At 45.0% G+C, this 25289-nt stretch overlaps 1 protein-coding gene across 4 annotated transcripts; it reads left to right on the top strand.

Moving 5' to 3' along the window:
• The first annotated feature begins 4419 nt into the window (after nt 1–4419).
• Nucleotides 4420–25023, top strand: LOC111185424 (L-threonine 3-dehydrogenase, mitochondrial). Of its 4 annotated transcripts, none has more exons than XM_022595036.3 (9): nt 4420–4528; nt 13226–13423; nt 14994–15036; nt 15690–15760; nt 17322–17471; nt 17567–17739; nt 18702–18792; nt 21204–21473; nt 22041–22677. In XM_022595036.3, the coding sequence occupies exons 2-9, from the start codon at nt 13240–13242 to the stop codon at nt 22178–22180; spliced, it is 1122 nt and encodes a 373-aa protein (XP_022450744.1). In that variant the 5' UTR covers nt 4420–4528; nt 13226–13239; the 3' UTR covers nt 22181–22677. The 4 variants fall into 4 exon arrangements, with proteins under 4 accessions (XP_022450744.1, XP_089768867.1, XP_089768865.1 ...); XM_089912739.1 differs by lacking the exon at nt 4420–4528 and adding an exon at nt 6017–7558; XM_089912741.1 differs by lacking the exons at nt 4420–4528; nt 21204–21473; nt 22041–22677 and adding exons at nt 6009–7558; nt 23648–25023.
• Nucleotides 25024–25289: the final 266 nt, after the last annotated feature.

Raw genomic sequence — 25289 nt, 5'->3', positions numbered from 1 at the left:
TATATCTTAACAGTGACTCAAACCAATAAGACACAAGAGGCTTCCCCACAAGCGAGTGTGAAGGGTGCCACCTAAACAAGATCCAGAAAGTTTATTCCCAAAAACAGTCTAAGAAAGTAAAGGCCTTCACTGTACTTCCTGATGCAAGGAAGTTAAAATGGTAAAAATCCCCTGAGAGTTGGCACAGACAAAAGACTGCTCAGAATCCCAGTCTAAGCTACTGGCGGCCAAAAGCACACCACATGTATACCTTTCGGATGGCAGAGACCGAGTTCTCAAAACATACATACACACATACACACATACATGTGGTATGCTTTTGGCCGCCAGTACAGTTTTTGCCTGGTCATCAAAGAAACATGTGGCCCTGCGTTATCCTGATGGAAGAGTGTGCGTTTTCTGTTGACTAATTCCGGACACTCTTCACTGAGTGCTGCTTTCAGTTGGTCTAACTGGGAGCAGTACTTGCTGGAATCGTTTGGTTTTCTGGAAGGATCTCATAATAGAGGACTCCCTTCCAATCCTACCATATACACAATGTCACCTTCTTTGGATGAAGACCAGCCTTTGGTGTGGTTGGTGGTGGTTCATTTCCCTTGCCCCACGATCTCTTCCGTTCCACGTTATTGTACAGTATCCACTTTTCATTGCCCGTCACAATTTGTTTTAAAAACGGAATGTTTTCGTTATGTTTAGGTAAAGAATCGCATGCGGAAATACGGTCAAGGTTTTTTTCGCTTAACTTATGTGGAGCCCAAACATCAAAGCAATTAACATAACCAAGCTGGTGCAAATGATTTTCAGTGATTGATTTGGATATTTTGAGTATGTCAGCTATCTCCCAGGTGGTATAACGTTGATTGTTCTCAATTGTTCTCAATTAATGTCTCAATTTGATCACTATCAACTTTAACTAGTCTGACCGTCTTGGAGCATCGTCCAGCGAGAAATCTCCAGCAAGAAACTTCACAAACCACTTTTGACATGTTCGACCAGTCACAGCACCTTCTCCATACACTGCACAAATCTTTTTTTGCATTTCAGTTGTGTTTTTTACCTTTCTTGAAATAATAAAGCATAATATGCCAAAAATGTTTTGTTCTTCAATATTAAAATGGCTACACAAAAATTCACCAATTTTGATGTTTTTTTTTAAATGCACGCTGATATGACAGCTGTCACAATACAATCTAACATAATTGTTTCAAATGACATTAAAGACAATTAAGTGCTACTAGAGCCACCTTACAGAAAAAACTGAATGAACATTTTGGCCAACCCAATAAGTACTCGTAAGCTTTATTTTTTATTTAATGTTTTAAAAGTTTCTTTTGAAGTGGACCATTTTTAAAGCCTTTATTTGTTACAATATTACTTGGGTTTTTTTTTTTACGTTTTGGCTTTTTGGCTGTGAGGCATGTAGGATCTCAGCTCCCCGACGAGGGATCAAACCCACACCCCTTGCATTGGAAGGGGAAGCCTTAAGCACTGGACCACCAGGGAAGTCCTGGTACTTGTAAGTTTTATACGTACATAAACCTGTCTGGGATATTAGTTGGAAACTGGCAACCTGTTGTTCCTTTTTCTTTTGTTTTGGAAGCTTTGTTTCCCATTCCAAGGTTGGTTTGTTGAGATAACTTTTACTCCAACAAACTTTTTTTTTTTTTTTTAACAAACTCTATTAAAGTAGCCAATTCAAGGAAAAATGATAGGCCAGTCTTCTACTTAATTACCCAGGCCAACCCTACTCAGTGTCTTTCAAATGAGCAAAGTCCTCCCAGTCTTTCAACTGAGGAAAAACCATTCAGTGTCTAAACTGAGCAAAATTTTCCCAGTGTCTTTCACTGAGGATAACACAGGTACCTCTTGAAACTAAGTTTCAAAGATAACCTACTCCTCCAGAGTTTAAACACCACTGAATAAAACCTAGGATCATCAGCCAATAATGGGAGGTCCAAGAACCAGGAAAGACTCACCCAAATTCGTCTGGACCCTCTGACGAGGTGGAGGTGCATGGACCAAAGAGGCCTCTGCTGGTACCAAGCTCCAGATCCTCGTAGAGTTCAGGTGAAGAAGACAAGTCTGCTCTGGGCCCTTCATGGTCACCAAAACCGTCAACTGAAAAAAAAAAAAAAAAGCACAACCTAAAAGTTGAGAATTATGTTTTATTTAGCAGATTTTCTGAGGACTTAAACCCAGAAGATAGCCTCTCAGACTGCGCTGAGGGATTGCTCCAAAGAAGTCAGGGAGGAACCAGGGTATACAGGGGTTTTTGCAACAAAAATCTTCCAAAAGATTATGTTAAAGAAAACCGGACATCTCACATTAATGAATTTAGCACTTTTCTAGGTATGGGAAGATGCAAGGGTCTGGGTTAACTGAAATCATTCCTTTGAAACGCACCTTAACTATCTAAGCCCAGTATCCTGATTTTCTCCATCCCATATGCCTTCAGGGTGCACAGTCGCGGGGAGGGGGGGGCGGCAGCAATGGCTGCTGGCTTGATGTCTGCAACATCCTTTGTTTACTGATATGGCAGGTGACATTTTTCATCCACACCAGAAACCACGTCACCTTTCAATCCCTTGGTAATCGCGCCTTGCTCTTGCCCTGTCCTCAGGAGCAAAGGTTGAAGCCACGCTTCCTCCCCTTCCCCGCCACAAACAAGCAGCATCCTCAGTGGGTTGCTCCACCCTGAAACATCCCTGTCTGCAACCCACTCAAAGCAAGTTCAGTGTCATCTCTGACCTCACCACAATCTTTGAGGAAAACAAAAAATAACTCCTAATGGTACGATGTGGTGTATTAGAAAGGGCAGTGACCCAGTGGCTGGGGCAGCATTCTGGTCCCCCTGGACTCTGGGGAAATCTCTTCACCTGTCTAGGTGGGGCTCTACCTCTTCCTCTGTCAAGTGGGCACAGTGGCCTTGATAATCTCCTACGTCTCTTGAGAGGCTAAAAGTCTAATTAAAATTTGAAAATTCAAGTGCACTAGAGAGAGACCCATAATGAAGGTCATGTCATATGAGAAAAAGTTGAAGAAATGGGGCCTTCGGGCTTCCCTGGTGGCCCAGTGGTTGAGAGTCCGCCTGCCGATGCAGGGCACACGGGTTCGTGCCCCGGTCCGGGAGGATCCCACATGCCACGGAGCGGCTGGGCCCGTGAGCCATGGCCGCTGAGCCTGTGCGTCCGGAGCCTGTGCTCCGCAGCGGGAGAGGCCACGGCGGTGAGAGGCCCGCGTACAGCAAAAAAAAAAAAAAAAAAGGAAATGGGGCCTTCTAAGAGTCTGTAAAACAGAAAGACATATTTCATAAAATCATGGATTCTTAATGTTGGAGGAGGCCTTAGAGCTGTTTTTCCAAACCCTAACGTGCACACGAACCACTTGGAGAGCCCCTTGAAATGCAGACTGTGATTTAGTAGGTCTGGGAGGGGGTTGTTTTCTCCAGGAACCACACTTGGAGGACCAAGCCTCTACGGTATATCCGTGGTTCTCACCATGACAGCTCATGGGGATCACTTGGTTCTTACCTTGATAGCACATGGGGATCACTCCAGAAGCTTAAAAAAAAAAAACTTATGCCTGGGCTTCCTGCCGCCCCTCCTTCCCCCGCCGACGAGATTCTGATTTATTTGGGAGGTTCCAGAACTCCCCGGTGATTCTAATCTGCAGCCAGGTCTGAGAAACCACTCCCCTAGACCAGCGCTTCTCAACTTTAGCACAGATCATCATCACCTGGAGGGCTTGTTAAAACACAGCTCACAGGGCGCCAACGCAGAGATTCTGACTCAGCAGTTCTGGGGTGCAGCCTCAAATCTGCATTTCCAACAAGCTCCTAGGTGATGCTGACTCTGCTGGTCCGGTGGCCTTAGAGGTCATCTAATTTCACAGCGATATTTCCCATGTGGGAAGCCAAGATGAAATGACCCTCTCAAGGTCTCTTTGTACCGTATCTCCCGACCCCGGTCCGGAGCTATTTCCCCTGCCAATCCTTCCAGCTTTCCCTTCGCGTCCCGCATTCCTCCTCAAGTCCACTGCTGAGCCGCTAAATGCCAGCACAGACCGGTGCTCTGGGGCTTCGGGCCCCTTGTGTTGGGAGGCCCTTGAGCTGTCCCCACCTGGACGGTCCCACGCGAAGACCTGCGGGCTGGCTCTGCCGCTGCCGGGGACGCCGCACGCTGGGCTCGAACGCGTCCCTAGCCTTCTGCGAGCTCTCCCGAAATGGGTCGGAGGCGGAGCCCGCGTGAGGGGCGCGAGACGCCAGGAACACTACTGGGACCCTCGGGGAGGGTTACCATGGCAACCGACGCCCTCCCACTTGGTGATCCGACGCCCAAGCCAGGGCGGCCCGGACCGAAGAAGGGGATTGGTGCGCCAGGGGGCGGGATTGCGGGCAGAGACTATAAAGGCGCCGCGCGCGCTGCGCTCCACTTTCTGTTCCGCGCTCCCGGACTTCTGGCCACGTGCAGCTGCAGCTCCAGCTCCGGCGCCGCAGCAGCGCGGCACCTCTGGGCGGCTGCGTCGGAAGGTCAGTGCGGAGGCGGCCGGACGCTTCCCCGGCGGCTGACCCCGGGGGCTGAGCCTCTTCAGAACCGAGGCTGACTGTGCAGGTCCTCTTGACCACATGGCCCCCGCTGGCCCGATCGGTGTGACGCGGCGCGGGTCTGGAGACCCAGCGATCCCGAGCGCGAGCGAGGGTCCCCAGCAGTCACCGCGGAGCTGGGAGGCCGGGGGAGGGCCGGGGCACTGCTGGGGTCGCCAGGTGCGGCTCCCGGCCCTTCCTACTTTTCTGAAGGGCACACCCTGCCAGAGAATAGGGGCGGGAGCGGCTGTTTCATAAAACCGGTTTATCCAGCCATGCGGGGAGGCGGAAGCCGGAGACCCGCGTGCGGCCCAAGTCCCCGCGTCTTCTTGGGTTCCCTTTCCCGGGCCGGCGCGCGTAATAGGGAGTATGGGGGCGCCCGCTCCGCGAAGCCAGATCTCCCTCTAAAACCCTCTATGTAGCTCACACTGAGAGCTCCGGGATTTTTTCCCCCGACCCTTTCTGGCTTTCGGATCAACCCCACCTTAAGTCTAGACTTTACCAGCTGGTTGATGGAGTCTTTACACTGACTGAGCAGTTTGCTAAGTGCTTTTCTAAGTTGCTTTTATTAAATCCTCCCAGCAGTCTAATGTGGTGGTCCGATCATTTTCCCCTTTTCTAAGGATGGGGAAACTTGAGGTTTGGCGAGGTAGTGTACGCAGGCTCGCACGGCGAGCGAGGGAGGGCCGTGTCTGGCCTTGAACGCCCTCGGCTCGAGGGTGCTCTCCTCCTGGGGAGCGGTGAGGAGGAGTAGCCGAGCTGTAGGGGAGGAGGGGCGGCGGGGAAGGTGCCCCCTGCGCCACCACGAGGATGTTTCCTCTGTCCTCTCTCTTAGGTACCTGATGTTATCTCTTGTCTTGAGTGAGAAGAGTGGGGGTGATGGAGGGAGGGTTTGAGACTCAACGGACCTGGTTTGCAACCCCTCCTTTTGGTAATTAGCATCTGCCCGACCTTGGGCGCGTCAAAATTCCTTCTGCAAAATGGAGAAAAGATCCCAGCTTCAGAGTTACTCTGAGGCTTAAATAAGAGTTCAGGAAAGCAGGTGCTTCGTCAGCGCTCAGTAGTTGAGGTGCCTGATTTTTCCTTGGGTCATTACTATGAAGAGGGCGCGTTTGCTTTTATGATTTAATGAACTGGAGGATGTAAAGCGGAGACTGCCTTGCAAATGTGTCTTAGAAGCGTTATTAGTCTCCGGGGCCAGGAAGTTGTCAACTGGGCAGTGGCTGACCTTTGGTGAAAGCAGTTCCACTGGGTGCAGAGTAAGAGGCCCCACTTGGAGGGGCAGGGAACTCTCTGGAGATCCTTGAGATGGGAAGGAAAGGTAAAGGCTGGAGGAGAATAATAGGTTTCAGCAGGTTTATAAGCAGAGGGAAAAGAACCATTTAGGGGGTTCGGTGAGACAAGGGCTGGGGAGTTTGGACGGGACGGGGGTTTGATGGGTCTCTGGGGTGGCGTTAATCTCCACTGGGCGAATTTTCTAGCTCCTCAGTAGTATATGTATGCACTGACCATTTCTTGGGGCTGGATTTTTTAAAAAAATTTAAGTTGTGGCTTCAATTACATAACAAAATTTACCATCTTAACCATTTTTAAGAGTACAATTCAGTACTGTCAGGTATATTCACAGTGGATCTCTAGAACTTTTTTATCCTGCAAAACTGAAGCTATGCCTGTTAATTGAATACTCGTATCCCCTCCCCCTTGTTCCCACCCCTTGGCAACTACCTTTCTACTTCCTGTTTCTGTGAATTTTTTGATTACTTTAGATAACAGGTATAACTCATATGAATGGAATCATACTGTATTTGGCCTTTTTAAATATAAATTTATTTATTTGTGGCTGCATTGGGTCTTTGTTGCTGCGTGCAGCTTTCGGCGAGCGGGGGCTCCTCTTCGTTGCGGTGCGCGGGCTTCCCATTGCTGTGGCTTCTCTTGTTGCTGAGCACGGGCTCTAGGCACGTGGGCCCAGTAGTTGTGGAGCACGGGCTCTAGAGCGCAGGCTCAGTAGTTGTGGCGCACGGGCTTAGTTGCTCCGCAGCATGTGGGATCTTCCCGGACCAGGGGTCGAACGCACGTCCCCCGCACTGGCATGTGGATTCTTAACCACGGTGCCACCAGGGAAGCCCACATTTGGCCTTTTGTGACCAGTTCATTTCACTCAGCATAATGTCCTCCAGGTTCATCCATGTTGTTGCATGTGACGGGATCTCCTATTTCAAGTCTGAATAATATGCCATTGTATGTATATACCACATTTTCTTTATCCATTCATCTGTTGGAGGCTGGATGCTTCTAGCTTCATGCTAAATGTGCTGGAGACATTAATACATCTTTATTTACTGTCTCCGTGGTTGAGGATGATTAGAGCTAGAAATTTGGGGAAAACACAAGACAGCAAGAATATTAAGGGAAATTGATGGCGCATTCTCAGGGAAAGGGCCTATTTCGTTGGTTTTCAATATTTCAAATTGGAGTTTCTTTTAATATTTCTGAAATAGAAGTATCTGTCTTCAGAGCAATTGCAATTGAATTAAGGTTTTGTTCCCCAAGAAACAGAAGTAATGTTTTCTGACAACAGGGGGCATTCTGTTTATTGTGATGTAGACAAACCCCTGTTATTTCTTGGTTTCTTCTTCCTGCCTACCTGTTTGACATGGTGGTTGAGTTCTGACATGCATCAGGCACTGCTAGGAACTGCTCAGTGGGACTCACAGCTCCATGGGAAAGGCAGCCATACTGGCTCCTGGCACCTAAAACCAACATGTCCAAAACCAAGCTCGTTTGTCTTCTTACCTGACCTGCTCCTCCAGAAAGCCCGTGCTTACAGCAGCACAACTTGGAAGGCTGTGTTATTCTCCTCCATTCCTTCACAAGTTGCCCCACATCCAAGCAATCAAGGCCAGTTGGGCTCTGAGTCTGTATCTCTATCACCTCACTGTCTTCCTGATGCCACTGCTTTCTTAGAGTTCTGCTCTGGTAAGTGCAGAAAGGGTAAATGCCGGGAGATGGGAAGAGTCATGTAACGGAGGCTTGGGCCGGGGAGACGCTCCATTATTTAAGGAGGAATGTCTGTTGGCCAGTTTCTTTTTCATCCCTTGGAGTTAAAGTAAGCAAGGTGCTTAGGGGAGAAGGTCTACGGACTCTCATCTGATCTTCAGTCATCTTTGACCGTTCCCCTGTATAAGTTTAATAACTAGCTTGGCAAAGCAAGTTTTACTTTAGAACAGCTGTCCTCAAGTGTGATCTGGGGAGCCCTGGGGTTCCTTGAGACCTCTGTAGGGTCCATGAAGTCAAGGCTATTTAAAAAAAAATACTAAGAGACTGTCTGCCTTTTTCATTCTTTCTCTCTCAGGTGTATGGTGGAGTTTTCTAGAGGCCAAATGGCTTGTGATGAGCTTCTCCTCTGATGGCTAATGAGACGTGTGCTTGTGTACTCTTGTGTTTCTAGAATCTTCTAAGGATGGTAGGCTCACGGTATAAATATGTGCATTTTCAGAGACGAACTCTGTTTGTTCTTAGTACTTCTTTGCATTCTTACTAGCTACCTGCAGTTATAGCTGCTATCATCTCTGGGGCCTGTTTTCTTTCAATAAGTCATTACTTTGAAATCCCTAAATTGAGTCTTGTGGGTATATGGAAAAAGAACAAAAAGTTTATAGTCTTGACTTTAAAACTTTTCTAAAATTTTAAATGGTATAAAAATTCTTTTGAACTTAATATTTTATTCTAACATAAAAGGATATTAATTTATATATTTTTTATATTTAAGGATAGATCAATGGTTTAAAAAGGGGGATATTAGAGGACTCGATTTTGTTCAACTCAGAGCTGTACCATGTGTATAAATGCTGAAGAAAAAATGAAACAACGACATAACGGAGTTCTCTGACTCATGAAAAGAGGAATTTACTCCAAATAAATGTGCAGAACTAAATAATACATGAAAATATGAAGGCTTTCGTCAAGTTTTACCGATGTCAGAAATTTACCTTATGTGTCTGATGCCACAGAACTTTTTTGAATAGTATTTTGGTCGCAATAGCATTATTCTTAGACCAACCATTCATCATCTAAAGAAAAATAAAACAAATGAATTAAATGTAGATATGATGAGCTCTTTAAAAGGCAAAAATTATTTGGTACAGCTTTCCAAACTAGAAAAGAAAAAGCTATTAAGATAGGTTATCAAATTGCAGTGGCTGGAGAAACACACAATAAAACCTTGTTTGGATGAAAAAGCATTGAAAGAAATAATAGCACTGCCACTTTCTAATAATACAGTAACTTGTTAAATTAAAGATTTAGCTGCAAACATGAAGACTAGTTTGGTATCTTGCAGAGAAGTGTATTTTTTCCTTACAAATGGAAGAATTTGTAGTCATGGTTGCACTTGCCATTTTGTTTGTATTTATCTGGTATCAGCGCCAAAGGAATTATCAAAGAATATCTTTTTGGTGAACGTTTGACAGAAAACACAAATAGTGCCAAAGTATTCAGTGTGGAATAACTTTTTTGAATTTCATGGTTTATTCCGGAACAACTGTGTTGAATTTGCACTGACGGTGCACAAGTCACACCTGCTAAAAGTACTGGTGCCTTTGCAGGAATCAAGGCAGTGGCACCATGTGGTACTAGAAGTCATGGTATTCTTCACTGCCATGCACTTTCAGTGAAAAATAAAATTAAAAAATGGAAAGCTTTACTTAAGAATGCCCTTTATGAAGCAGTAGAAATGACTGATTTTATTAAATCTTGACCCTAGAGACATCTTTTTAACGTGTCATGTGGTAAGTGGATGTACTTGTTCCATATTGAAATATGATGGTTGTCTTGAGAGAAAGCCTTTTGTGTGATTGAATTGTGAACCGAACTGGTCCCTGTTTTTCATAGAGAACCATTTTTGCTTGAAAGAATGACCGACAAACGATGGTTATTCATACCTGGATAATCGGCATACATTTTCTAAAAAAATGAACCAAGCGAGCCTGCCAAGGTATTTGTTGCAAGTTAAGTTGTATCCACTACCGTGAATTTGACAGCTTCCCAATACTTAGGAATCTTCTGATGAGATCAGTGAGAGCAACCAGTATGACTTTTGGGTATTGTACAGTGAAGTGTGTTAACCGTTGGAAGCTCTGCATAACTTACTGAACCAATATTTTCCGAAAAACAATGTATGAAATTACAAAACCATGCAGGAGTAAAAGATGTGTTCAAGGGACTTTCCTGGCGGACCAGTGGCTATGACTTTGCCTTCCAGTGAAGGGGGTGCAGGTTCAATCCCTGGTCCGGGAGCTAAGATTCCTGCATGTCTTGCAGCCAAAAAACCAAAACATAAAACAGAAGCAATATTGTAACAAATTCAATAAAGACTTTAAAAATGGTCCACATCAAAAAAATCTTTTAAAAAAAAGATGTGTTCAAAGCATTAGATATACCAGTGGGTTTTAATGTAGCAGGTACAAAAGTTCACTGATAATGGCTTCAGATTCTACGTTGCAACTAACCTTGAAGAAACTAGCATGTGTTGAGTTTTGGATATCCAAGATGAGTATCCAGAATTATCTGAAAAGGCTTTCAAAATACGGCTTCCTTTCCCCACTGCTTTGCTTTGAGTCTTGGTTTTCTTCATTTACTTCAGTCAGAGCAGCAGACAGACTGAGTTAGAAGCAGATGTGAGAATCCAGCTGTTTTCTATGAAGGAAAACATCAAAGAGACAAGTAAATGTAAAACAGTGCCACTCAGTAAATGTTTTGTTTTGGAAAATACAGTTATTTTCATAAAATATGTTTATTGGTTTTAAATGAACTCATTCATAGGTTAAATGTTTCTCAGTTTTGCTGTCTACTACAGCAAACATTGTTAGATAGGCCCCCACTTAAACAAAAGCTCTCTGTAGTCCCCAATTTTTAAGAGTGTAAAAGAGTCCAGAGACCAGAAAATTTGAGAGCTCCTGCCTTAAAAGTATTAAATTGAGTTTGGCAGTGGCAAGATAATAATCTTGACTTGAAAAAGCTACATGCGGTAGATGGTTGGAGGGTTTTTTGGGTTTGTTTTTAATGTACATGCATTGTTAATCAAAGCAATCCCATTATAGGGACAGTAGAGCTGCTTGACGGTTAAGAACTGGGTTCCCTGAGAGGGGTGGTGCTTGCCATGGTTAAATGCTATAATTCAGAAAGACATTCACAGGCCTCTGGCCTGTCGTGAACATCAGATGTTAGCTAGTAATAGTAGTGGAATAAGAACCAACTCAAGCATGAATTGTCCACATTGTTAAACTAAAATACTTTATATTCAATTAAGAATTTGTGCCTCCTTCATGCTTTCCCCTTCTGGGGAAAGAGAAGATGAACTGAGTCGTACGTATTTCACATCCCTGTTTCATGTCTTCAGGGTTTACCTTTTCCCAGACTCCAGTGTCTTCAACCTTTAAAAGAAAAAAAAAAAAAAAAAAAACCAAACTTCTTCACCTGTGGCCATCACTACTTTGCTTCTGGGAACTGAGAATTGTCTTTGAGTTTCAGATGTTCTGGTAAATCTGGCTGCTTCTTGGCTTCCTCGCCATCCTCTTGAACTTGCTGAAATAAGTGACTTTAAGAATCAAAGTTCTTACCTGGTCTCGGGTGTCAGCAGTGGCTACAAAGATGGTTTGAAGGGATGATGGAAGAAAAGCTGGGGTCTCTCCTATGGCGACCTCCGTTCCAATCCGGAGATGTGCCATCAGAAGGTTGTCTTCTGCTTGTTTGGGAGAGTTAGCTGGGATGCAGGGCCTCAGGACCTTGGCGGGGCTGCGTCTCAGGCTGCGGATCTGATGGGCCAAGCCCCTGACCCGACAGAAGCCATCGGGGCTCTTCCCCGCCTTATTTCGGTGTCCTAAAGAACAGGACCTCTGTGGCTCACAAAAGGGTGTTCAAGCATAGGGTTTCAGCAGATTCTATTGCCCTTTTGTTTTCTATAATCTGGATTTTAGGGATTGCAGGAAAGCTTCTGATACCTCTGGCGGTTTTAACTGAGAATTACTGTTACCTACTCAAGGCACTGGGTTGAGGGGCTAAGTTCAGACCCTAAATGTCTCCAAGTGTGGTTTACTTTTTCTTGTTTTAGGATGCAAAATAGAAGATGGTTGAGATCTGGCCACTTCTCTGTGAGGGGGTTGGGCACTGGGGTCGCTCTGAAGGCTCATCCGCCAGTGCTGTTGGAAATCTGACGGCTGACGGATGTGGAGGCCATGGACAGTGTGCAGAGTGCAAAGGCCTGAGCTTTGGGGGCAGGAAGGTCGCTGTTAGAACTGAGCAGCTCTGATCTGCTCTTGTGACATGCTTACCTGGGTAAAGCTGACTAGGAAGGGGAGCTGGACTGCAATGAAATATACATGATCTGGGAACAGAGGAGAAAATGGCTTTTCTAAATGATCCTTCCTGAAGAGTTGGCAGTGAAACAGAAATTAGTCACCGCTTACTCAGTATTGCCGGGGGCCTTTTCACCTTAACTCTCTGTTTTTCTAGTCTGGTTCATCCTACCGATAACATCTGAGTTAGCACGAGAGTCACAGGGCTCTGTGTTATTTAATCGGGGACCTGTTCACTCCTCGATGGTACGTGGACAGGTGATTACAGCTGTGAAGATCTGAGGCCTTTGCGGGGATCCATGATGTTCCTGCCGTGGACGGCTCTGTACGCAGGAACCTCCGCCGTGACTTTAGATCCCAGTTGGTGTCAGCCCTGTGCGGCTCCAGTTCTAAATCTCGGCCCGTCTTTGTTTGCCTGCACTTTGCACCAGTGACGTTTATCCCCTTTTCACAGGGCTGGGCTCACGGGGCGGGCTCTTGACTGGCTCCCTGTCTGTGCAATCAGTAGTCTCTCTAGCTCGATTCATGAATCCAGAACGTGGCTTTCCTCGTGAGCCAGCGATCTTAGTGTTAGTTGTGGTTAAAGGGTTTGTGTTTTGAGGGGTCGGGAGGGTAAGCAGTTACATACTGAACTCTGCTTCTTTTGTTTGTTTTTTAAAATTCTATTGACATATAGTTGATTTACAGTGTTGCGTTAATTTCTGCTATACAGCAAAGTGACTCAGTTATACAGATATATATATATTCTTTTTCATATCCTTTTCCATTATGATTTGTCACGGGATAGTGAATATAGTTCCCCGTGCTATACGGTAGGACCTTGTTCTTTGTCTATCCTATATATAATAGTTTGCCTCTGCTAATCCCAAACCCCCATTCCTTCCCTCCCCTGCCCAGCCTCCCCACTTGGCAACTATTGATACAAGTCTGTTCTCTATATCTGTGAGTCTGTTTTGTTTCGTAGATATGTTGATTAGTATCATATTTTAGATTCCACATATAAATGATATCATGTGGTACTTGTCTTTGTCTAGCTTACTTCACTTAGTATGATAATCTCTAGGTCCATCCATGTTGCTGCAAATGGCATTATTTCATTCTTTTTGATGGTTGAGTAATATTCCGGTGTGTGTGTGTGTGTGTGTGTACACACACACACACCACATCTTCTTTATCCATATTCATCTGTTGATGGACTCTTAGGTTCCATGTCTTGGCTAGTATAAATAGCGGTGCAGTGAACATTGGGGTGCATGTATCTTTTCTCAACTCTGCTCCTTTCGTGTTGCAGTGTCTGCAGAGATCATGCCGGTCGTTTGGATGCTGCGGCGGGTTGCCAGCCGGATGCTACAGAGACCGGCCTGTGGCTGCCAGGCTCCTGTCCTGCCCAGCCGGTTTCTGGGCACCTCCCCTCAGCAGATTCCAGCGGATGCCAACTTCCACTCTACCTCGTTCTCTGAAGCAGACCAACCGCGTGTCTTAATCACAGGTTGGGTTTTTTTTCTTTTTTCCACATTTGTGGCTTTGTTATTTTCTTTGTGTGCCGGTGTATTTGTTTTTGGAATGTCTAACATGCCGCCAGGTAACACTTATTAATCAGAAACTCCCTTTTCCACTCCTGGCTCCCTCCGAAATAGCACAAGTCCCCTGTCCTTATTTTGCCGCTGTTGCCAGGGCTTGGTTTCCCTGCCCAAATCTTTTATTGTCGGAAGGGAGGATCTGGGAACCTGAAGAGGCCCAAAAAGCTGCTGTGCGACTCAGTTCCCCTTTCCTGCGAGGAATGGCCTGGGAGCCAAGGTGTGTGGATAGAACGTGGCCTCTGGAATCAGGCTCATCTTTCCTTGGCCAGGCTTCTCAGGCCAGGCAGTTCCTGCACATTTGTATGGAAGAGACAGCCAGGGCCTGCCCAGGGCCCGAGGAACGCCTCACCATCACCTCGTGACACTTGCGGCTTACTGTCCACGGACTGGCCCGCTGACCCCTCTCCCCTCGTAGCCACCCAACACCTGGTTCTGTATCTGCTCACTGCAAACTTGACCGTCCGTCCGCAAGTCCTTCCAGCTGACTCAAGCCCCCCTCTGATTTGACTGACGTGTTTTATTGTCCTCTGTTTGCCAGAGTTTCATCCCTTGGCTTCACGTCCTTATCCTTCTTACATTCCTCAGTGTGTGTGTTTCTTTCACTGGCACCTCCTCTTCCTCTCCTGCTGTAACTGGGTTTCAAGTGAGGCCAGTTCCCTCTGCGCTTCCCCCTTGACTCTCCCAGCTTCTTGTCTGTGTGTTGTTTGATTCCCTCCTCCCTGCACCAACAAAGCATCTTCCAGGGCCCAGTGTTACCGTCAGTGGGCTGGTTTCAGTCCCATGTTAACACACGCTTACAGGAAATCCCACTGTCCATATCTTCCTGCCTCTTACTCTCTCCCAAATGGAATCTAAGCTTGTATTGCCCTAAATGTGCTCCCAGACCCCTAGCTCTCCCATTTCCATCAATGGCATTTGGAAGCGTCCAAATTAAGATGCTGTAATACTCATCTTTAATGTTCTGAGCAGCTCCTTTTGCCCATCCAGATACCTCCCCCTTTTTTCAGGTGACTTCTTGGTTTGTCCCTTCTTTCTTTCTCCCTTCCTGTTCCTCTCCAGGTCTAATGGAAGGAGGGTGCTCTGCATAATCTCAGCAGAGGTTGATATCAAACTATTATATCTAGCTTTGAGTGTTCTGGTACCCGTAGCAGATAATTTTCACAGCCCATCAAATAACAAAGGCGAAGCTCGTAGTGATTTCCTGACCAGGAGGTCAGGAAGGTCCTGCTCTTCTTACCTGTACGCTGGCTTCCCCTCAGCCACTCTGTGCTGGAGAGCACTTTTGTCTCTGGAACTAATCTTACCTGTACCCGATCTCTGTCATAGCTCCGAGGAGTTAATTCCGTTCTATCAGGCCAACCTGGGGCTTTACCTAGTTAGCTAAGAGTGCCAGTAGAGTTTTCTTCTATTATTACATACTGGGAATAATTGAATTGGTTAGATTTAGATTAAAGATTCACTTTTTTCTTCTTTATCCAGGGGGTCTTGGCCAACTTGGAGTGGGGCTTGCTAGCTTTTTGAGGTAAGAGCTCGCAAAGTTTCAATTTAAATTCTGAGCTTTTCAGGGCTTGTCTTTGGCCCCATGTAACCATTGAATCTTTTCTCTCCCCTCTTGCTTCTCTCCCCTCTTGCTTACGTTAAGATATCGTATGTAAATGACCATTTGGAATGCATTTCATTGTGCCTCTTCATATCACAGACATTGTTTCAGGTCCTTGACTCAGCATCCCCCAAGCTGGTCCTTCGCCCTCTGCCTTTCCTAGGTTAGGCAAAGTAAGACCTGCCTCCCAGTAAATCACTTGGTTTTCAGGTGTTTGGGGGCAGAGGGAAGTATTGTATGTGTAGAAACTAAAAAGGAACAGTGTGGGATTTGGAGAGTGGGATAAAAGGATAAGAGGAGAGAAGAACAGGGAGGCAAAATGAAAAACTCAGGGGCACTGGGAAGAAATTGGTGACAGATACCGGGATGATAACGGGCTGAGGTAGAAGCAGGAGGTGCAGCCCTGAGTGTGGCTGCAACTGCAGGGCTGTGAGTTGAGGACAAGAGGGAAGAAAGGTGTGAAGAGGAGGGATTTGGAGGCTGACGGGACATGACAGTTCCTGTTGGAAAGACTGTTTTCATAGGACCTGTTATGTCCTCCGTGTACCAACTCGTGTGTTTGATTTTCCCTTTAGGAAACGATTTGGGAAGGACAACGTGATTCTGTCTGACATTCGGAAGCCCCCTGAGCACGTCTTCCTTAGTGGTACGAGGCTCACAGAGCAGCTAGAGAGGCAGCTCCCAGAATCGGTGTCACCGCTCATAACCAGGCTTGTGAATTAAAGAAAGAGGAGTATTTGAGGCACACCTGTGCCACTTAAAAATGTTTCATGGTTTTGTCCTCATTAGTTCTGTAAAAAGCCTACGGTACAGCTACTGCTTATTCAAGGGATCCAAGGACAGGAGAGTTCTTCAGACCTTGACATGAAGTTGTGGAATAGTATCTTTGGATATTATTTGGAGCAGTATCTGTGGAATAAAACTGATTCCTATCTTTCAGAGTTTTTAGTGAACTTAGCTCAGAGAGAAAGCAAACAAAAATCAAGTTCTGAAATGAGGAAAAGGAACTTTAAATTTTGGAGAAATTAATCCTCATATTTCAACGTGAACTTGTTCTTAAACTACTGTGCACACACACAGACCCCAGACTCCTCTAGTCAGGTTGTCTACACCTCAAAGATGTTTTTATAATTCCAGTTCTTCCTGGTTCTGTGTCAGCCTTTTGCTGTTTACCATGGGGAAGAGCAGTCATTTGCTGAAAGTGGGGGAAATTGGCACAAAAAATCGGCTCTGCCTCTAGCCTAACCAGGTGTGGCGAACTCTTAATTTATAGTTCTTTTATACCATGGTGGGTTTTTTGTTTTTGTAAACCCATTTCTCTATTCCTTTAAAATATGCAACTTTTTTTTTTTTTTTTTTTTTTTGCTGCACCACGCGGCATGCGGATCTTCCCCAACCAGGGATTGAACCCGTGCCCCCTGCACTGGAAGCGCAGTCTTAACCACTGGACCACCAGGGAAGTCCTGAACTATGCAACTTTTTTTTTTTTTTTTAAAGGGAACGCTATTTATTTATTTATTTTGGGCTGTGTTGGGTCTTTGTTTCTGTGCGAAGGCTTTCTCTAGTTGTGGCGAGCGGGGGCCACTCTTCATCGCGGTGCGCAGGCCTCTCACTGTCGCGGCCTCTCGTTGGGGAGCACAGGCTCCAGACGCACAGGCTCAGTAGTTGTGGCGAGCGGGCCTAGTTGCTCCGCGGCATGTGGGATCTTCCCAGACCAGGGCTCGAACCTGTGTCCCCTGCATTGGCAGGCAGATTCTCAACCACTGCGCCACCAGGGAAGCCCTATGCAACTTTTAAGCAGGGTGAAATCTCTGTGTGCCTATAGGTTTGGCAACTCAAGCCAGTTGCCTGGTCATTACTCCAGTTCTTAATTTTGTTCTGTTTGATACTGGCAAGCTACTTAGCCTCTTTATGCCTCAGTTTCCTCATCAACAAAATATCCGCCTCGAAGGCTGTGAGAGTTAACTATACAGAAAGCCCTTAGAACAGCACCCAGCAGGTGTATGTCCTGTATAAGCGTTAGCTGCTGTTAGCCGTGGGGTGGCTGGGATTTGTTATTCTCCGTAAGGAAAATGCTGGGGAGTGTCCAAGTTGTTGTTATCAAGTCGGTACCAGTGGAATTCAAAGTCAGCGGGGGAGGGGAAAAGATCTGTTGAGCTTTTCAAGCCCGGAACTCTTTTACTTCCTGGTTTCACTGCTCCTTGCAGGCCCGTTTATTTATTCCGACATCCTGGATTACAAGAACCTGCGGGAGATCGTGGTGAACAACCGTGTCACCTGGCTGTTTCATTACAGCGCTCTGCTCAGTGCAGTGGGAGAAGCAAACGTATCCCTGGCCAGAGCTGTGAACATCACTGGTGAGTCTCTGGATCTTGCCCCAGATGAGCCGTCTGCCAGATTTCCCAGTTCTTTGGGAAGAGGTTTCCCAGTTTATGACATCTGCTTGTTTCAGGACTGCACAATGTCCTGGACGTTGCCGAGGAGCACGGTCTGCGATTGTTTGTGCCAAGCACCATCGGGGCGTTTGGACCTACTTCTCCGCGGAACCCAGCCCCCGATCTCTGTATCCAGAGACCCAGGACTATCTACGGGGTGTCCAAGGTCCACGCGGAGCTCATGGGCGAGGTAAGCATCACTTGGCAAGATGACTCAGTGTTTCCTTTTCTATTTCTGCCTCAAACACCTGGTTCATCCTTGGAGGGGACTCTCTCCCTCCCTTAATCTCTGCCCCCAGAAATGCTCGGGGACTGAGTGTGTTTGCCAAGTGGTCAGTACCGACAGCTCCAGAGGAATCCTCAGTCCTGTGCAAACACAACACTTCGTACACGCCCCTCGAATGGCACCCCATCTTTGGTTTGCTGCCCATCTTATTTGTACTGCACTGTTCTTTCAGGTTCCCAATATTGGTAGTTATCAGAGGTAATTTTAAAATAACCTCAGACATCTTTTTGGTTTTATTTATTAATACGCTTTGTCTTTATAACTCTATAGCACATTTTAGCCGGTTTCTGATCCTTCATCTAATATATCACAGTCACCATCTTTCCCCGTACTCTTCCCCGCACTGCACCGCAGGACAGGCTTGTGGAGATTTGTTCAGGACTGTGTGCAGGGTCTCCCTTCCAAAGAAAGGCTGGAAATCCTTACTCTCGGCTGATCTGTTATTTACAGTGTTATCTAGTGACGTTATCAGCAGAACGACGATTCTTTGAAGATGAAAACTTCAGGGTTATTTCTTAAAAATGAGTGACTGTTAGCAATTCTAGAGCCTTCATTTCCTTGAGGAGGATTTATTTTTATTTATTTATTTATTTCCACTTAAAAAATATTTATTTGGCTGCGCGGGATCTGTTTTTTTTTTTTTTTTTTTTGGTTGCAGCATGTGGGATCTAGTTCCCTGACCAGGGATTGAACCTGTGCCCCCTGCATTGGGAGCACAGAGTCTTAGCCACTGGACCACCAGGGAAGTTCTACGAGGATTTTAATATGACTATGGGATGAAGTTTCAGGAGAAGGCTGTTATTTCTTTGCATTGCTCTACCTGATTTAAAAGATTCTTTTTAAAGTAAGTTTTCTCTTTTTTGTAGTATTATTATTACCGGTATGGGTTAGATTTCCGATGCCTGAGATATCCTGGAATCATTTCTGCTGACTCCCAACCTGGAGGAGGAACGACTGGTAAGTGTTATTTTCGATTTCTTTTTTTACATAAGATAAGCTTTCTAATGGCCGGGCAAAGTGGGGATGGACCTGTTGTCTTTTTAGTCGTATGCTGACCGGAGTTTTTGCATCCTTTCTGGGAAGTGCATCTGAGAAGCTCATTGAACCCTACTGACTTAAACTTAAACTCATGACGATGCTATAAGTCCAGTGGGATTGGCCACCCACAGTGCCGGAGTCAAACTGACATTCGAGTTTGTTACCCACAATGTAGGAAGACACCAAATGAGAAATCACCTCTTGGGAATTCCCCGGCGGTCCAGTGGTTAGGGCTCAGTGCTTTCGCTGCTGTGGGCCTGGGTTCAATCCCTGGTCGGGGAACTAAGATCCCACAAGCCGCATGGTGCGGCCAGAAAAGAAAAGCCTCTTTCTTTGAATATACCTTTGTTTCTTCATACAGAGAGTTCTATTAAAATGGACTCTGCATCTTCAGAAAGAACATAAGCATTGCTCCTGCCGCTCTTGTCATCGTGCTTCTTGCTGATTATCCAGATTGTCTTAGCTTTTATTTCAGAAAAGCTTGCCCCAAAATGAGAGTGGGTTACTGCTCATCTCTAGTGCCGTCGGTTACTTGTCTGTTTAGGAGCCTATATTAGTCATTGGTGAGTGGGGCACCAGGCCTGCTTAACTTCATTTTTTTCTTTTTTCTTTTACCGAGTAATAGTGAATTTACAATATTGTATACGTTTCAGGTGTACAACACAGTGATTCACGGTTTTTAAAGGTTGTATTCCATTTATAGTTATAAAATATTGGCTAGATTCCCTTGTCTGTACAGTGTATCCTTGTAGCTTATTTGGTTTCTGCATAGTAGTTTGTACCTCTTAATCCGCTACCCCTATCTTGCCCCTCCCCACTTCCCTCTCCCTACTGGTAACCACTAGTCTGTTCTCTATGTCTGGGAGTCTGTTTCTTTTCTGTTGTATTCACTAGTCTGTTTATTTTTTAGATCCCACATATAAGTGATATCATTTATTTGTTTTTCTCTGACTTATTTCACTAAGCAAAATACCTTCCAAGTTCATCCATGTTGTTGCATATGGCAAAATTTCATTCTTTTTTATGAGTGAGTAGTATTTCATTGTGTGTGTGTGTGTGTGTGTGTGTGTGTGTGTGTGCATGTATACACATATATATATGTGTGTGTCACATCTTCTTTATCCATTCATCTGTCGATGGACACTTAGGTTGCTTCCATGTCTTGGCTATTGTAAATAGTGCCGCAAGGGACGTTGGGCTGCGTGTATCTTTTCGAATTGGTGTTTTCGTTTTCTTCGAATATGTACCCAGGTCATATGGTGGTTCTATTTTTAGTTTTTTGAGGACCCTCCCTACTGTTTCCACACTGTTGTTGTTATCATTTTGGACTTGAGCATGTGTTATATTCAGTAACTCCCACATTAGAGATCCCTCCCATATGAGGGCTTCTGAGATACAACGTAAAAGATACTTGACAAAATCCAAGGGGTTTTTTACTGTAGATTTGTAGTATTGTCTGAAGTCCGAGAGGGTTGTGCCTCCAGCTTCGTTCTTTTTCCTTGGGATCGCTTTGGCAATTCTGAGTCTCTTGTGGCTCCATATAACTTTTAGGATTATTTCTTCTAGTTCTGTGAAAAGTGTCATGGGTAATTTGATAGGGATCGCAGTAAATCTGTGGAGTGCTTTAGGTAGTATGTCCATTTTAACAATACTAATTCTTCCAGTCCAAGAGCATGGGATATCTTCCCATTTCTTTGAATATCTTCAATTAAAATTTGAGGGATTTTAAAAGAGGTTTTGGTTACTTTAAAAAATTTTACATTAATGTGATGCATCTCCAAGTATGCACTAGGAACCCCTGGGAATCCTTGAGACCCTTTCAAGGGGTCCAGGAGGTCAAAACAATTTTCCTATCAGTACTAAGATGTTATTTGCCCTCTTCACTCTCCTTTACAAGTACACCGTGGAGTTTTTCAGAGGCTACATGATGTGTGTAGCGCAGTGGACTGAACACAGAAGCAGAGATTCCCGCTGTCGCCCATTAAGACAGTAGAGAGGTTTTCAAAATGTAAAACACGCTGTTCTTCTCACTAAATTTTCTCTTGTTTGGAAAATACGTTCTTTTTCACATAAAATATTATACATGTGAATGTGTGGGTTTATTATTGTCATTTTAAAATGCAGAAATATTTTTCTTAATTCTCAGTTGATTTGTGATACAGTAGATGTTGCTACAGCTCACCTTAATAAAACCTCTTTGGGGATCCTCAGTGATTTTTAAGCACATAAAGGGGTCCTGAGACTAAGACATCTGAGAACCACTGCCTTAATGCAAGAGGTTCACTCACCATTTTGTTATGAGAAGACCCACAGACCAGATTCTCTTTCAGACTACGCAGTCCAGATTTTCCATGACGCCGTCAAGAATGGCAGATTTGAGTGCAACCTGAAACCCAGCACGAGACTCCCGATGATGTACATTGATGACTGCCTCCGGGCCACCCTGGAGGTCATGGAGGCCCCAGCAGAGTCCCTCTCCATGAGGACTTACAATGTCAATGCCATGAGCTTCACCCCCGCGGAGCTGGCCCAGGAGATTCTCAAGCACGTTCCAGAATTCCAGATCACCTACAACGTGGATCCTGTCCGACAGGCCATAGGTTGGTACACCATTGCAGAACCCCTCAAGGCCAAAATTAAGCTTCAGTCCGCCCCACAAGTCCTTGAGAACATAAACGGAGGAAGATAAGGAGAGCTCAGCACCTTCCCAAGGGGCCCGACACCTGGAGAAGGAGCTGCTGTTGCACCAGAGCCAGCAGATGCTACGGTTTTGGGAAATGATGTCTAAAGTGGGTGAACTAGAACCGTCCAAATAAACAGCTTGTTCTCACCTCACCATTTGCCAGTTTAAACGTAAAACAAGCAGGTGTAGTATGAGAGCAGCCCTGGGCTCTCAAAGGCTGTGACTGTGCCCCTGTGTGAGTGCCATCTGAGCACAGCAGCCCCACCTTACAGGTCTGCATGAGACTTTCCTCTGAGGTGACAGACTTCTAATCTAAGAAGGTGACTGTGTGTGTGCCCGTGATAGCTGCTCTGCTCTGCTCAAGGGGGGATTTCAAATAGGACGTTTCTTTCGTGGATGATAATCCTTTATTTAAAATGTTCTAGACCTTTTTGCAAATCTAGAGCCTGAATAACTTAAGCTCCTCTTCCATATCTTGTCCTAGCCGATGGTTGGCCAATGAACTTTGATGATAGCAACGCCCGGAAGGACTGGGGGTGGAAGCACGATTTTGACCTCCCGGAGCTGGTGACGACGATGTTGAACTTCCACGGTTCCGAGAGCAGAGTTGCCCAGGCTAACTGAAGGGGCCGGAGGAAGAGCTCGTGAGTCCTGGGCGGCTGTCCAGGGAAAGTCAAAATAACCCCGAGATTCCAGACCCCGAGGGATCTAGATGATGTGGAGTTGAAGGACTAACTGGACTGTTTTCGAGCTCATATGGAACTGCCAGATGGAGAATTGACTTGGCTTTAGCGTTTTCTCAATGCTGTAGGTTTGGTGGCAGGACCTCTGGAGCCTTTGCTGTCTGCCTAAACTTGTCCAAACACACAAATCACAGAATGAAGACTTAAGTCATAATAGTTTTCCATTTCCTTAGTTAAGATGAAGGAACCATTTCCGAGAAGGTACAAGTATGTGATGTTTGTATTAAATTAAACTTAAATATCACTCCTAAGGCTCCATTATTCTCTTGACTAAGACCGGAGATTACATTTTAAAGACTATCAAAGATAATCTCCCAATTTAAAAGAATTCTTTACTATCCCATCAGAACATAAAAAATGCCTGATGTATTAATCCCATGTTCACAACGTTCAAGAGATTGATTGATTGTTGATTGATTGATTTTTGGCTGTGTTGGGTGTTCGTCGCCACATGTGGGCTTTCTCTAGTTGCGGCGAGCAGGGGCTACTCTTCGTTGCGGTGCACAGCCTTCTCCTTGCGGTGGCTTCTCTTGTTGCACAGCACAGGCTCTAGGTGCACGGGCTCAGTAGTTGTGGCTCGCGGGCTCTAGAGCGCAGGCTCTGTAGTTGTGGCACACAGGCTTAGTTGCTCCGCGGCATGTGGGATCTTCCGGACCAGGGCTCAAACCCGTGTCCCCTGCACTGGCAGGCGGATTCTTAACCACTGCACCACCAGGGAAGTCCCTGTTCAAGAGATTTTTAATGTGTCAAAAATGATCACTTCCAATTTATTTGTCTGTAAGAAGATAAACTGGTAGGAAACTAAGAATATCAAGAGATGATCTAGGGGACTCCCCTGGCGGTCCAGTGGTTAGGACTCCACGCTCCCAATGCAGGGGGCGCGGGTTCAATCCCTGGTCAGGAAACTAAGATCCCATATGCCACACAGCGTGGCCAAAAATAAATAAATAAAATTTTTTTAAAAAAAAGAAAGAAAAGAGATGATCTAACTAGTAAAGGGGAGCACCTCTTACTTTAATTGCCTTCCTGTTGGTGAGCTGAGGGGTGGTGATCGGGACTGTGATCCCTTACCTGCCATGTCAGCCTCCGGAGGAGCTTGTCTAAATATACAGGTTTCTGGGCTGTACCCCTTCAGGTGGATTCAATTGATAGAGATGGGAATCTCGAAGGACCACTGGTTATTCTCTTCCAGCTTCAGCCCCCTAATTTAGACCAATCCCAAACACGATTTTCTAAAGAGAGCTTCCTTACTACAGCCTTTCTATACACTCTTAGGTGAGCCTTCAGAAAAGCTACGCTAACCCTCTGAAGCAGTTACTGTCTAAATATATAGACTTACTTTCTCCAGCTACCTCAGGATGTGCTGCCCCTGAAATCACTGGAAAGTGAAACTCCAGTCAATTGATCATGGATCTCATGGACACAGCTGTCAAGGATTAAAAGGCATTTCTACTATCTGCTTAATGACAGTGTTATGTATTTGGAACTTGTAACTGCTCGGTAGAAGCGTGAATTGTTTTCTTTTGAGGCGTAATTGGATTTGAACTTCTAGATAATTATTTAATAGTTATGTTGATACAGTTTCCTTCCCTACTTAGTATAATTAAGCTTACATTTGTACGTTTGATTTGCTAAAACCAAACAGCTAGTGTTAAGGTCTTTTTTTTGCTTTTTACAACTTTATTGAGATATGTTTCACATACCATAAAATTCACTCATTTAAAGATTGCAGTTTGGTGATTTTGCAGTATATTCAGAATCGTGCAACCGTCACTATGATCTAATCTTAGGCCATTTCAGCGTCTCACAAAAAATCCTTCCCCAGCCTACGCCACTACTAATTTACTTTCTGTGTCTATGGATTTGCCTGTTCTGGATATGTCACATAAGTGGAATCATACAATATGTGGTCTTTTGTGAGTGGCTTCTTTAATTTAGCATAATGTTTTCAAGGTTCATCCATGTTGTAGCATGTGTCAATGCTTTATTTCATGGCTAAACAGTGTTCCGTTGTGTGAATGTACGACATTGTTTTGTCAGTTCATCAGCTGAGGAATGTTTAGGTTATTTGCACTTTTTTTAGTTTTTAGGAATAAATGCTGTTATGAATACTTGAGTAGATAATTTGGTTTTGAAGCTCATTAGAAACAATATTTCTAATCGTTCAGTTTGAAAAACAGTTGTTCTCTTAATTTATTCTCAATTATCTTAAAGGAACAGAAATTAATTCCTTCCTTCCATGTGAAGGGAAGAAGCAACTGAATTGAATGACCCTTTGTCCCTTAGACCCTAGTCTTCCAGAGTTTCCACCAGGTTCCTCGCATGACCTTGTAATTGGGGCCCTCTGGAGGGATTTGTTCTAGAATGGCTTCCTTTAATCCTTCTAAATCTATAAATCCACCTCCGGAAGAACCTCAAAGAAGCATAAAAGAAGAAATGAATCCTTCAAATTACATTGGTGATTCTTAGTCACTGACAGCTTTGCGCTTTAAGGTTAAAATTAGAGTTGCCCTTTCTATCCAGATGCTCAATATCAGGTGCATATCTTGGGATCCCAGGAGATGACTCAATACTTTACTGTAAAAGCTTTCCTTTCTGTTGGGAGAAAGGGTTTTTTGTAGTTAATTTGAAAGTGATCTGAAAAGCTACTTAGAAGGGGAAAGTGTGGGTTGCATCACAAAAATAGTTTTCTGATTTTTAAATAAAGAAGAATACAAAGCTTGACCTTGCTCTGATGTTTTTCATCCTGAAGATTTCTACAGGCTACCAGTGTGGTTACTAGATCTGCTGGTGTGTTTTCTATGTGGCATTGCCATGATGCGCCTTTGTGTCACTCCACAAACAGCACAGCCCATGGCTGGTGTCAAGGTGTACTGTTTAAAATCGAGAAGCAGGCTCTGGGCAATGAATACTATTGCACCGTTTAGGATACTTACTGTAGAAGGGGATGGGCGCTAATACTATTTTTTTTTTTTAACTCATATAGGCCA

This window comes from Delphinapterus leucas, chromosome 6, assembly GCF_059928025.1.
Source record: "Delphinapterus leucas isolate spDelLeu-1000000601 "Yukka" chromosome 6, BTC_Dleu_Yukka2, whole genome shotgun sequence".
In the NCBI taxonomy this organism is placed as follows: Eukaryota; Metazoa; Chordata; class Mammalia; order Artiodactyla; family Monodontidae; genus Delphinapterus; species Delphinapterus leucas.
This window is presented reverse-complemented; position numbering and strand designations above follow the sequence as displayed.

Coding starts and splice junctions, on each gene's coding strand:
- LOC111185424 (XM_089912739.1), top strand. CDS start 7,144: ATGTTTTCTGACAACAGGGGGCATTCTGTTTATTGTGATGTAGACAAA. Junction 13,424..14,993: donor ACCGCGTGTCTTAATCACAG/GTTGGGTTTTTT, acceptor TTCTTTATCCAG/GGGGTCTTGGCCAACTTGGA. Junction 17,472..17,566: donor CAGAGCTGTGAACATCACTG/GTGAGTCTCTGG, acceptor TGCTTGTTTCAG/GACTGCACAATGTCCTGGAC.